The following is a 15,003-nucleotide window of genomic DNA, read 5'->3' as shown; positions in this document are numbered from 1 at the left end:
AAAAAAAATAGTTTTTTTTTTCTAGTTGTAAAGGAGCATAACTCTTGAACGATTAAAGTGATGCCAACAAATTTGAATTTGATCTGTTTTTGTGGTATGTAATTAGAATCTCAAAATGTGCCACAGTATGGCTTACCAATATAAGTCTTTGTACCAAATATCAAGAATAGTTTTGTCAATCCCGAGACAAAAAGGCAGAAACCACTTGCAAACAGAAAAAAACAGAACAAATATCAGTATGCTATTTTTCTTGATCACTTATCAAGAATTTGTAACCCCAAAACATTCAATCTTTTCAATACCAATGAAAGCAAACAAGTCCTCAAAAATTAAAAAAGCTCATAAAATAAATCTCATAAATATGAACATGTTCTCTTTATAACAATTTTAATCATACAGACAACAATATAAAATGAGTTAACATAATCTTTCAGTAAAAATTGACCTTTGAACTGGGATATACTCTTTATAAAGCTGTTTTAAAAAAAACCACTGCACAGCCTAATATAATATTTAAAAAAAAAAAATATCTTCAACTATCATTTTTATTTCTATTTAGTCCTTGACAGGAATCACCACAGTGTACTAGATTTAATCACTTCCTCCTCTTAATATCCGACACTTATGCTTCTTCAGACTCAATGTATCCATGGTGGTATAAATTGATAGACATAAAAAGTCAATTTCTAGATGCTTGTACGAAACTGCATAGGACTAGACTAAGTTCTTTTGATGTATGTCCTTGCATGTCCATACAATACACTGTTGTGATCCCTATTGGATTATTTTATGAAACAAGTACACATCAATTGGGCGTTTCAGTATATGAAGAACTATGTGTAATTCTATTGTTTGCATCCCAAATAGAAAAAAAAGTCACATGATTAGTTGAATTTGCATTGTTTTTATGACATTTTTAACAAATCACAACATTTTGGTGTACCCATTTGATATTACCCAGAATGCATTGCATACTAAATCAGTGAATTCAAGATTACTAGTTAGATATTTGAATGTTCCCAAATACCTTTCTGCCATAATTTCCATATTATTTACTTCTGTTAACAGTTATACAGCTAGCTACTGTAATAATGTGAAGAATGTGTAGTTGCAGTGATTTATACTTACTATTGAAACTACAGCCTTTAATTCCCCAAATCATCAGGAAAATTACCATTAAGTAAATAAACCATTAAACTTTGAGTTTTGTGATACAAAATTTGACACATGGTATATCTGCAGGTGCATCAGTGCTGGCATGGTGATGGAAGTTTTTAACGACCTTGACTGGCTATACAGCCCTTGCAAGGTCGGCGTTTTTAATAAACTAATGTTGCAAATCTCTCTAAAGCAGGTGACATTAAGATGTTTTGACGGTTTCTGAGACCCTATTGCTCTTCTGTTTTTGTTGCTCTCAAATGTATGCAGTTTCCCCAATTTTTATACGACATAAAATTTGTATAATGCAATTATGAAGAATTTATCTATGTATAACACTGCTAAATCATGATAGCCGAACTATGCTGAGCAAACTGAGACATTTGAAGACTTAATATGACAGAATATGTCATTTAACCTTTCAAGTATTTAAAAGTCAGAGTCAGCTAGTGTGATTAACACACAACTACCATTTTCTGTATAATATAGGGGCTTACCTCAGAAACGACATAAAGGAGAATTTCAAGACATACTAGGTTGTATGAGAAAATAAAGGCAATGTTGTCTTATGACATGCAAAAGAAAAAATCCCTCTATCCTTGGTCTCATACATTTACTATAGAATGACATTTACCATGATATATTGATAATTTACTTTCATATAAAATTGACAAAATATGATGAAATGTACAATGTCAACCTAGAACTTTCAAAGCTGTTTCAGTAATGATTGTTTATTTCAGTTAAGTTACTTTGTGATAAATAAACCAGCATTGAATGTTCTAGTAATCATTAAAACATCAGTCAACAAGAATGTCCATGTTAACCGTAACAATTAAGCATCATATCAACCCTCAAAAGTTGTCTCCCCTTATAGAAAGGAACAGTCCAGACAAAATGAAGGATAACTATGATTCTTTCACAGATGACATTAAATATAACTGTTTACATATAACAAAATTAATTTCACAATATTATCAATACGTTGCAGCTCCTTCCTGTTGAAACTTTTTAGATTCAAACTTTGCTATAATTCTTTCTAGTTGTCTCTTAGCTTCACATTGAGGGAAATTGTCCATGTCATAATATTGAGGTGCTATTGCAACTAACCTACAAAACAGAACAAAATCATTGTTAAATAAGCAACATATAAGATTATATAATGTCAGTACAAAAGAAACTTGATTTATTTCAACTAGATACCAAAAATATCAGTTGTGTAATAATTACAATCACTACAATAGTATATATTGTACTTTAAAAATTATAATGTAGAATACAAGAAAAATAATGCAACTGCTCTTATGAGATTTATCAATGATAACTGTTTACCAGCTATGGTGAATCTCCACCAATAAGATCAGATGGCACATTTTTGCAAGGCTTCAATGTAAATGCTTCACTCTGTCTCTTATTTCAATGTGCTGTTTTTCAAGAAAAACACTTTCCAAACAAGAGAGCATTTTTGTTTGGAATTTTATTCCTTACTATTAGTATACTTTTCTAAAACAGATTGTCACATCTTTGCCTTTGCTTTAAAAATATGCATCTTAGTTTTGAGACTATCAAATATTTTACCATTGAATTCATATCAATTGTCAAGCCTTTCTTTCTATTTTTTATCATATCAGTTAAATATTTTTTGCTATATAAATTATCCATACCATTCAGGTTTCACGTCTGAGACTGTACGTATATAATTCTTTGTAGTCAATACAAATTCATTGTAAAGCACCCATTCTGGTTTGTGATCGAGACATGTTGAAGGATGAAGCTGGACAACTTGGTTGTCTTTAACTGTAAGATAATGTCCTGTCCTTTCTAAATGTGCAACCTGAAGAAAATGTATAAATACATGAATGAGATTTACAAATACTCTTGTTCTAAATTATACACGAAGCAAGCCGTTTAATTGAGTTTATATATTATTCTTTCTGACTATTGTGTTTGTTTATTTTTTTAATTGAATAAACTTCTATTAAGGAAAAGGAGCATAACAAAAATGGTTCTGCTTAAAACTTGGTTGGTAATTTCTCACTACAATCTTAAATAAACAAACCAAAACTGCCTCTTGTTTCTTGAAAGGAAATAAAATAATTTATACCTGCATAAAAAATCCAGACACCAAAGCCTTCCTGATATTGATGTAGTAATCCCGGCTGGAAAAGTCTGTACTTGTTCGTCGTAAATTAAAGCGGTCCATAATTCTAGCCAACTGTTGTCTCACGTTATCCGCACTCTTCAACGATCTGTAGTTCACAAAGTTGTCATAACACCACTGTGGATCTTCTTGACCTATAGTGAAACAACAGACAATTATCTAATCAGCTGAAATCGTTAATATATATTCAATCCCATCAAATTTATGTATCAAATATTCTTAACAAATGTTTTTAGAAATAAATTTCTATTAAAATTCAAAGAGATCTTTTCCTCTTGAAACTGTTTGTTTGTCAGGTTGACAATTTCCTTTCTCAATTTTATCTAAAGCTATAACACATGGCTTATCATAATATTATTTAAAGAAAAAGAAAGATGTAAATAAATACAAATTATGGGCTGTCAGAGTGCATCAAAAACATTTTTAATAAATTATCATTATCACCCTTGCAGAAGAAGGTGTGAATGTTCCCTGCAATGTATTGCTCTGGTAACAGGTATATTATAAAATTTTAAGTTACCTTAATATACAAGAATTTCAAGCTTTAAGATCAAGTTGAATTAACAAAAAAATAAAATATGTAACAAACTATTTAGTACATGAAAATTAAGAGAGACTACATAGGGCATGACAAATAATTGATTCTTTATAGAAGTGAACTATGTGCCATTCCAGAAGAAAGGATTTGTTTCTTCCATTTAATTTTAGACAACTTTTGAAGTATTCAGGAAATTAAATAAAAATTATTACAAAAAGATAAATTAAATCGACAGAGGGCTCTTAAAATCTTATTCAAGACAGAGGCATTTGAAGGCATTCAACCACCTCCCTTCTCCCTGACCCTTATTCGTACAATTTGAATTTAAAATTTAATACATCATGTGAAAGTGAATTTAAATTTTGAACTCATATGAAATTATAAATTAAAGAACATTATAACTCATCTATTTTTTCAACTTACTCTGCTTAAAGGCATGGTACACATTTAGCAATGTCAGGTGGTCTCCATCTATGTGTGCAAATCTCATCTTGGCTTCATCAGCTGCCTTCTTAGCTTCAGTGGGTCTCACAAAGCACTGTGGGACTAAACAGGGTGGATGCGGTAGGGGCCAGACGGCCCATCCCCATCGCCATTAATCATCATACATGTAGTCAAAACTAAAAGCAAGCCAGAATGTTATCCAGAGCACCCGGTTTCTAAGAGCTTCCTTTAACATTTAACTTGGTGCCCTGGACGAAATTTTATCCAGAAATATTATAAATGTGAAAACTCTAAACTGTAACCTTTGATCAATTAAAATATCATTATTTTATCAGCTTTAAAAATGATAATTCAAAGACAAATTCAAAAATATAGATATAAAATTCATTGAATTCAATTGATAAAATATATTAATTATAAAACATCTACTACCTGACAACATGGCTGTAATGGAGAGGATTTCATTGGAACATCCAAAATCACAACTTGCTATGACCATTTTAGCTAACTGTGGGTCAAGTGGAAACTCTGCCATCATTGACCCAAGTTCTGTCAGTTCTCCATCATCATCTAAAGCTGCTAGGTAATTTAATAACTCTAAAGCTCTCATTAAAGTTTCTGGAGCTGAAATTTAAGAAAAAAGTTTTGTTAGGTAAATTACTAAGTTTTTCAATTTAATACTAAATTTATTACATAACATCTTATTTTCCAATCTTTGATAGCCAAAAAAAAAAAAGTCCCTGTCAATAAACTATTGCTCATTTTCCTGTATATATAATACAAAAATAATAATCCTTGGCTTCAAGCCATATATTTCATCAACTTTTAATGTTTGAATAAAATTGAAAAGGCTGAAGCAATAAATATGTATGGAAAGATAACAGCATTTATTCTTCATCCATGGAAAAACGCAGAGCAAAGAAACAGCACTTTTATTAAAGCTTTTAATAATGTGCAAAAGCAAAAGTTACATTTTCTAAGATTTAATAATAAAAGTTTACCTGGAGGATCCATGAAATCAAAATGGACTAAATCATCAATTCCAAGCTTTTTCAGCTGTAAAACAACAGATCCAAGATTTGATCTTAAGATTTCTGGGTATGTATTGTCTTGCATTTCCTGTTTATAGGCCTTCTCTGTATATAGACGGAAACATTTTCCTGGTTTTGTACGTCCTGCTCTACCAGCTCTCTGCTGAGCACTGGCTTTACTGATGGCAGTTACAAGTAATGACTCTACTCTGATACGTGGATTATATACCTATATATAGAAGTTACAATGTTTAGAACTATTTTCACACATTAACAATCATTTAGGTTGATTTTATTGCAAATCAAGAAAAATTAAAGGATTACACTATTATTTATCAGTAAGCATTGTGTTACTTTTTGATTTCTTATGTTTGAAAAAAAATAAAATAAATATAATTCATCAATTTTTGATTTTTATTTTTCTATTTCGTTCTTTCATTCATTACAATGGATCTTAACAATTTGCTGAACTTCTATTAAACACTTACTTTCTGTTTGGCAAATCCTGGATCTATAACAAAAACAACACCATCAATTGTCAGTGATGTTTCTGCAATATTTGTTGACACAACTATTTTTCTTCCAATGGCTCCATTAGGCTTGTTAGGAGGTGCTGGCTCAAAAATTCTCTGTTGTAGATTTGGTGGTAGTGTAGAATATAAAGGTATACATTTCATGTCTCCAACTTCTGGTCCAAGATTATCAACTTCTCTCTGTATTCTCTTGCAGGCTTCATCTATTTCCTACAATTGAAGAAATATCAAATATTCACGATATTATAGCAAGCACCAGATCTAAGCCAGTTGTGCAACAGATTTGCAAAGAAAAAGTAGATAACAATTATTGAAGACTTTGTAGATTATTATTACATTCTTATGGGCAATTATTTCCCACAGTTCTTCTAATATTAGTGGAGCACTTGATATTTTATGACAGTATGTTTTTTTTTTATGAGAATCTTTTCTAAACCGGCAGTTTAGCTTTCCCAGGGAAAGCCTATGTGTAGTTCTTATAATAAAAACATCATTCATGTTTCTGACGAATAACAGTTTAAAAATTCTGAAATAAATCAATTATCAAAAAGATTTGGCATTTTTCAATTCAACTTTAATCAAATTTAAAAAGACTCAAAATAGTCTAAATACAGGAAAAAAAAAACCAATCAAGTATTAACCTTTGAATTCAACTCTCCATCTTATTTTTGAAAAATTGCAGTTAGGTATTTATTCATATACTTACTTCAATATCATAAGTACCAGGTGTGAAACTATCTTTAAAATACTATCATATCTTTATGTAAAATGAAATAAAGCCAGATCATGAACAAGGCATTAAACATACCTCCTGTCCTGTCAAAAAGAGCAGACAATCACCAGCCATCTCTTCACACATATGTATCTGTATAACAGTTCTGATGGCAGCCTCCAAGTAATCTCTCTCTGGTTCTGGTGTGTAGAAGATCTCCACAGGGTGAGTTCTGCCAGGTACTGTCATCAATGGAGCATTGTCAAAATAATGCTGGAATAAAATAGACATTATATATAAATAGTTCTTTTATCAACATGATCTGATTGCATCATTGCAGAGAGTTGACAAGGACTTCGTTTATTAAATATTCATAAAGAAATGAGCCCCTGAGGTGTGTGTTCATGATTTATTAGCATATCTGCCAACAGAGATGATTTAGATGAGAACTACCAGACTTTGAATAATCATCAATTTTTGGACAATGAAAATCTGTTGAAGTCACATCCATAGGGTACTGTCTACAAGTTCTTTTCAGAGTGAACAAGTATGGGAAATAAAACTTCTTGAGATGGAAAATTCCATTTCCAAAGTTCATTCTTTGTATACAATGTCAGGAATAAATAGAACAACTCTCAAACTACTTGAAAATTGTGTTTTGATTTCAATTACAGTAATCCCATTGAATTGTTTCAATAGAAGCAAGAGTACAGGAGACAATATGGGTAAACTTTTATGTGTATAGCTTACAAGGCTGATTGCATGATAAATTTGAACATTGCTTTACCAAGTGCCTAGGAGTAAAGTACATTTGTTACTCTGAATTCTCACAGATGTTATTCAGAAAACTGGAGGCAGATATGTAATTTATTTCTAAAATCAAAGAAAATTTTCAATTATTTCAGTACAACCATTGTAGTTTTGTAACTACCCCTGCAATAAATTTTGATAATTACTGTTAACCCTTAGACTGCTACGCGCGACTATTGTCGTTCCGATAAAGCAGTCCGCTACTGCTATGCGCGACTATAGTCGTTTTCCGTAACTCGTTTGTTTACACAGTTACCATGGAATGGGCGGAGTCAATATTCATAAGATTGCGGCAGTTTCAACTTGTATGGATTCTGATTGGTTAAAAATCTGCGTTCTCTCAAGTGTCTCTTGACTTTAAATCAGGTATAAGCGATAAAACCGAAAGTGAAAATTTTTGATGAAAAAAGTGACAAAATGGCGGATATTATTTGGAGAAATGGCCATCACGTTCAGAAGTATTTCAATGATAACGATTTAACAGCGGCGGCCCATAAAAAGGATTTGGACGAGAACAGAAGATATAATAGATGGAAATAGAAATATTCTATCAAAACTGCGAACAGAAGACTTTTAAAGCGAGAACCACCGGGATTCCCAGACCTTGTCCAAAATGGATGACATGAAACAGGATTTGCTATGTTTATCATTTCGCCTTTCAAATGTGAATCAATATTGACTGACATCGATAGATCTGAACTTTAAGTTTGTCAAGATTATTTATTGATGAAAGCTATAACAATGAACTTGTCGTATAAATATATTTGTACATGGAAGTAAAAGTCGGCGCAGTGAAAGTCGGAGGAAAATACCGGAAAATATTTGCATCAAAAAGGCTGTTGGTTCTAGAAGAAACTTTTTTTTTTTTGATAATCACAATGGAACTAGTTCTTAAGAGATTTTTATATATCAGTTCAATTCTGAAGTCATGGATACTTTTACATTGATGGATTCGTTAATAAAACAGGAAAAAAATAAGTTTACCTTTGTTCTCTATTTGCACCTGTACAGGTAAAAAATGACCAGAGACTCACACAAAAAGAAAATAAATAAAAAATACAGAATCTAACAATACTTTTTTATATAACTTTTATTGATGAATATTCAATATTTACAAAGATACAGCAATTGTAAGTGAACATGTTTATTTCATCAGTGATTAAAATTTTATTCAGCAATACACAAAAGTACACAATAGAAATGAATGCAGCAGTCTAAGGGTTAACAGAACGTTAATATTTTTATTGTGATAAATTTCTAGAATCACTTTTAGGGTTTTGGATATTCTAAAACAGAAATTTAAAAGGGTGTTTATACCTGAAACTTTCCAGCATCCAACGTAGCACTCATAATAATTATCTTCAAGTCTTTCCTTTGTTTACTGACTTCCTTCAACAAACCCATTAATATATCTGTAGCCAGTGTACGTTCATGAGCCTCATCAAGCATAACTATCCCATAATTCTCAAGTAAAGGGTCAGACATAGCTTCTCGTAACAACATACCATCTGTCATATATCTGTAAATATACATATCCAATTTAAAACTACATAGTTTTTTCATATAACGTAAACCAAGTTATCATAAATCAAGGCTTATAAAAATCATACCCACAGGCTAATAGAATCTAATTGTTTTGTAAAATTGAGTGGATTCAAAAGTTTATCATGAAGGCTGTATAGTATAAAACTTACATATTTTTTTTTATTGGATTGCTTGATTATGAATAATTAAAGTAATTAATGTGCTTTTCTGCAGACATGAATAGGAATGCAAATCTTCAATTACTTAGTAAAGTTCCAGGTACAGTTTGCGTTTCAAGCGGAAAGACAGAAAGTCAAGGGGTAACTAGATCTGCTCTCATTCTCAACTCTGCCGTTTGTTGATATGATGAGTTCAGACATAATTATATTGTCTGTCATTGGCTATCCAGTCCAGTAAATAGGAGCTTAATAGAATATCTGTCAATCATATTTTCCTGCAGGCAATTGCTTTAGAAATAGCATAAGTATGCATTTTTTAACTGTTTCTGTTTCTTTACCAGTCTAATTTCACTTTAATTCTTACTTTAATAAAGTTCTTGATGATGTGCAGTCTTCAAATCGTATACTGTATCCAACCTCTGATCCCAGGCACACATCCATTTCCTCGGACACACGCTGTGCTACAGACATAGCTGCTACTCTCCTAGGCTGGGTACAAGCTACACCCTTCTTATTGAATCTTGCTCTGACCCATTCAAGACACCATTGGGGAATCTGTATGAATATATATCATTTTATACACAGTGTTTATTTTGAAATAATAAGATTTCAGGATTCATCTGGCATGTCTGGCAACCAGAAAAATTTGCTTGTAATTTATTTATGGCATCACTATTTTTCTCCATGTAAATTTTTCATACTTGACTGAAACTATTAAAATCGATATTAGAGACCAACACAGAAAAGTCAATTCGTTTAAGACTTCTATTTCCTTTGATTATTAAACAATTCAAATGTAACTGATAGACTCTAATTCACATGTTCAAATTACCAAACCAACCCTAGTTTAACCCTAGTTGGTACTTCCCCACCCAACCCCACCCACACACATTCTGTTTTGCCCATATATCATCACTGTCTCACTGATATTATCAGCACATTCTGTTTTGCCCATATATCACCACTGACTCACTGATAATAGATTATTAGAAATATCTTACCTGAGTTGTTTTACCAGAACCTGTTTCCCCTACCAATACCAAACACTGATGTTTTTCTAGTACATCGTGAAATTTATCTTTGTATTCCCATACAGGCAGAAGAGATCTTTTGTTGAATAGTTCAAAGTATCTGGGTGTATATGGCATTCCTGTTAAAAGAAACATTAATCATGATGTCGAGTTTACAATACACATTTTTGTTAAGGGGCCAGCTGAAGACCAACTTCAGGTGCAATATTTTTTTTTGTTGTGCTGAAGACCCATTTGTGGCCTTTGGCTGTTTTTTCAACTCTTTGGTCGGGTTGTTGTCTCTTTGACACATTCTCTATTGCCATTCACAATTTTTATTCAATATAAATAAGCCAGTAATAAACACATACAAATCATAATTATGATTACCTTTTTCATTCAAATCATTTTAATTTTCTGGTAATCTCTGTACAAAACAAAGTTTCTAAATCTATAACTTATAATTTATTTCCATTAGTTACTTTGTAAAAATGTAATCAATTCTCTTCAATATTACCACTTTGCACTGGATTATATATAGTTAACTACTTTATAAACCTTAGCTGTCAAACAAAATGCTGTGAAACATATACCTAAGGGATACAGTATACAATAGTTTAGGATCTTTATTTTTACCTGTAAATGGATTCATCTTGATTGTTGGTTTTTGAATATTGAACTCCTCAAAAATACTTTTTGAAGGTTTATCATCCTTGGACATATTTTTATCCATTTCTTCCCTGTAATAGAATAATAATAAGTAAAATAAAGAATGAATGATTGAAGTCATAATCAGGTTCTTAAATGGGTCATTTTAAATAGCCTTAATAAATAAATCAAATCTTCTCATTTAAAAATTTGAGTACATTATATAAGCCAAGATCAGCACATGATTTATTGCATTTTTTTTCCAACCTAAAAGCTTAAGAAAACCCTCACTACCCTACATATGACCTAAAAAACATTGCTACCAGTAGCTGTTATAATTTATTTTGAATCCAGAAGAAAAAAACATTAGATCAAAACTGTTTTTTAGCTTAACTAATGCATATTTTAGGGGTCATTATAAACTTTGCAATATATATTTTGATAAGACAGAAAAGACAAAAAGAGGTAATTGTGTATAACTGATTAAGAATTATTGAAATCAATATAAAATCTTCAACATGTTCATTTTTTTTCTCAACAGGATTTGGAAAGTTGTCAAAGACTACTTATAGTTTAAGAAAAATAGACCAAAACACAAAAACTTAACACTGTGCAATGAACCGTGCAATTGAGGTCATGGTCAAATAAAACCTGCGGGACTGACATATACATTTGTAGATCATAATATATTTCCATACACCAAATATAGTTGACCTTTGGCATATAATATTAGATAAAAAGACCAAAACTTAAAAACTTAACTTTGACCACTGAACCATGAAAATGAGGTCAAGGTCAGATGACATCTGCCAGTTGGACATGTACACCTTCCAGTCCTTCCATACACCAAATATACTAACCCTATTGCTTATAGTATCTGAGATATGGACTTGACCACCAAAACTTAACCTTGTTCACTGATCCATGAAATGAGGTCGAGGTCAGTGAATACTGTCTGACGGGCATGAGGACCTTGCAAGGTATGCACATACCAAATATAGTTATCCTATTACTTATAATAAGAGAGAACATTACAAAAATTCTGAACTTTTTTATCAAGTGGTCACTGAACCATGAAAATGAGGTCAAGGACATTGGACATGTGACTGACGGAAACTTCGTAACATGAGGCATCTATATACAAAGTATGAAGCATCCAAGCTAAGTCTTTCACCTTCTAAAATATAAACCTTTTAAGAAGTTAGCTAACACCGCCGCCGGATCACTATCCCTATGTCGAGCTTTCTGCAACAAAAGTTGCAGGCTCGACAAAAACTGGAATTTTAGAGTACATAGTAAATTTAGAGAACTTAATATCGAAAATTTTTGTAATATAAACTGTACTTTTAGTAAAAATGATATTAATAATATTGAAAGTAATGTTTTTGATATGTACAAGAGAAAATGGTGTAAAGATTTAAACACAAATGATCGCAGTAAACTGCGTACATATAGATTATTTAAACAAGAATATTATAAAGAACATTATTTAAGTGTTCATATGCCAGGAAAATATAAAAGTGCCTTTGCTAAATTTCGATGTGGTGTGGCGCCGATTAGAATTGAAACAGGCAGATATGAAGGGGTTTTAAGTGAAAATAGATTTTGTTTTAATGATTCATGTATGCTACAGAAACTCATTGAAGATGAGAAACATGTTTTACTCAAATGCCCTTTATATTCACAGGCAAAACAAGAGGTTTTTACTAGAGCAGTTTCTTTTAATATTGATGTTTTAGACTTAAATGATGATGAAAAATTTATATTTTTATTTACAAATGAAAATTTGTGCTTTTATTCTGCCAAAATCTGCTATGATATTTTAATTCAAAGGAAGAATGTTTTATATAGATAAAAAATATTTTTTATTTTTATCGAGCTGTAAAAGTCTCTCATAACTCTTTTGAGAGTGGCTCTCGAATGTTTTTAAGATTGTTTTGTACTTTTAATTAAAACATGTTGTATATATTGTATTCATGTTTGTAATGTATCATCTCGTATTGTGTTTTTGACCGTCTGACGTTTTCGACCTAATTCTACTTTCACTTTTCGTATGCTGCGCATGCCCGCATGAAGTCATATTCGGCTGCTATACTTAGTAACAATAGCAAATGATACCATGTGGGGTGAAGATTTTTCAAATAAAGTTATTATATGAAGTATTTACGTTTTTTTATTTGATATCACATTTTTGTACCCTTTTCACTAATACTAGTTTTACCTTCCAAAAGAATCGGTCTAAAATAAATGAATTTTCTAAACTTATGGCAGAGGTCTTTTTGCATGCAAAGTTAACTTCAAGGTCATTAAGTCACATGACTGTCAGGTGGTTATTTGTAATAAAGTTAATTTGAATACAGAAATACGCATGCTCCTTACAGCTTTTTACCGAAAAAATACCCAGTTAAATTTTATTTACAGAAAAAACAGTGTCAGTGGAAATTACAGACAATACTCACCAACCTCACTTCACAATGGATTAACCAAAGTATTTAAAAAAAACATGAATGTATACAAGACCATACAAGGCTTCCAAAGTGCCTCATTCTAAAATGTGTACAACTTGTCCAAAAAAGACATCAAAATAATATTTTATATCTTATACATGTAGTTGTATATTTAACCATTTAATTCTTTAAGTCATAAGTTTGATCGCCTCTAACACTTTGATATAAACTTTGGTATCAAATTTATAACCAATTCCGGATATGTACGTGATGTCTTTTCCGACTTTAGACTCGTTTTTTTTTAGATAGGTCGAAAACACAAGACTCTTGTTTTTGTCAACAAAGGTGCCATCGATCTAATGAACTCAAATGAAAACATTAATTAAAGATCGAAATATATTTCCGATACAATTATTTTATGCACACGTATACTAGCGACTCTCAAAATATTAGGTATGTCTATGGTCAAACATATAACAGGGAAATTCAGAAAAATATGTTAGTAGGTCGAAAATACAATACACGAGGATACATGTAGAGAGGTGAGACTATAATAAAATATTTGATTTGATTTGATTTTTACAATCATTCCATATAAAATTGTCATTTCATATGTTAATTTCATTATGCATTCATATATGTGACACCTTTAATTAAAGATTAATCACCTATAGAATAGAATAGAATATTTTTATTTACCAAATTAGGGCCCCAGAAAGGGCATATGATACAGACAATATTATTATAAACAATAACATATGCAATACACACACAGTAAAAGATATGTAACAAGTGTTATAAAAATAATAAAATAAAATAATATAACACAGAAAATACACTCAACAAAATAGTAGCAATGTATTATTATTCAATGAATACTATGATGAAAATGACTCAAGTGCACCCGGTAAGTGTATCTTTACTTTGAGAAGACAAACATGAGGCATTAGTAGTTTGTGCGGAGAAATGTCAATATATAAAAAAAACCCCAAAAAAAACCAAAAAAATACAAAAAGAACCCAATAAAAAACAAAGCAATTAAGCACTCCCACATTTGACTATGAGGTATACTGCAAATAACAAAGTTTATTTAATAAAGGATATTTAATATGACTTATCTGCAGAAAGCACCAAGAGTCGGTGCTTAAAGGGGAGTCCCTACTTGTACTTAATGCAGATGAGTCAAGCTCCTTAATTATTGAAAATATATTTTAAAAACATATTTTTAAGATAATAGATTCTGTGTCCAGCCAGCAAAGATCATCAAGGGACGGTGCCAAAGAATTTGAAATTCTTCTTATGATCTGTGCAGGCTTAACAGGGTATCCAAATTCATATTATTATTTATTTAAAAAAACACAAATACTGGTACAATACTGGAATACAATACTGGTACAAAGTTTTTATACCAGTATTCTGCACAATACTAGTATACCAGTATTGCGATCACCAACTACAGGAGATCCTAAAAGACTTCAGGGACAGTCCCTCCCTCTGACAAGTACTGAAAAGATTTATGAAGAAAAGGGGGGATAAATTATGTCCGATTCGGCATGCGTTGTGCGCTACTGTGGAAATGTTCAGATTATAGTGTAATAGGTATTCTACAGTTAGAGAAATGAACCAAGACAAATGTGTGTCTTAATAAATTGAATGAGGCAAAGGCTGGCATGACTTCACAGCTGTCATACCTTGTGCGTTTTGGCAAAGAGTCGCCAACGTCGATTCTGTGTCTTTTCGACATTTTGTTGTTACCCTGTATATTGCAGTATGGCAAATGACGTCATTCGGACATTTGGTTTTACAAC

The 15,003-nt window shown here is 31.4% G+C and overlaps 1 protein-coding gene across 1 annotated transcript; it reads right to left on the bottom strand.

Moving 5' to 3' along the window:
- Window positions 1-1,752: 1,752 nt before the first annotated feature.
- Window positions 1,753-14,994, bottom strand: LOC143072244 (putative pre-mRNA-splicing factor ATP-dependent RNA helicase PRP1). Its single transcript, XM_076247100.1, has 13 exons — window positions 14,887-14,994; window positions 10,737-10,840; window positions 10,092-10,240; window positions 9,455-9,645; window positions 8,705-8,906; window positions 6,674-6,850; window positions 5,821-6,075; window positions 5,303-5,561; window positions 4,734-4,925; window positions 4,281-4,403; window positions 3,263-3,453; window positions 2,823-2,992; window positions 1,753-2,268 (listed from the first exon to the last, which is right to left on the bottom strand). The coding sequence occupies exons 1-13, from the start codon at window positions 14,937-14,939 to the stop codon at window positions 2,136-2,138; spliced, it is 2,199 nt and encodes a 732-aa protein (XP_076103215.1). The 5' UTR covers window positions 14,940-14,994; the 3' UTR covers window positions 1,753-2,135.
- Between the last annotated feature and the right edge of the window lie 9 nt (window positions 14,995-15,003).

Source organism: Mytilus galloprovincialis, chromosome 4, assembly GCF_965363235.1.
Source record: "Mytilus galloprovincialis chromosome 4, xbMytGall1.hap1.1, whole genome shotgun sequence".
NCBI classification, from domain to species: Eukaryota; Metazoa; Mollusca; class Bivalvia; order Mytilida; family Mytilidae; genus Mytilus; species Mytilus galloprovincialis.
Note: the sequence above shows the minus strand (reverse complement) of the source record. Positions and strands in the feature narration are given on the sequence as shown.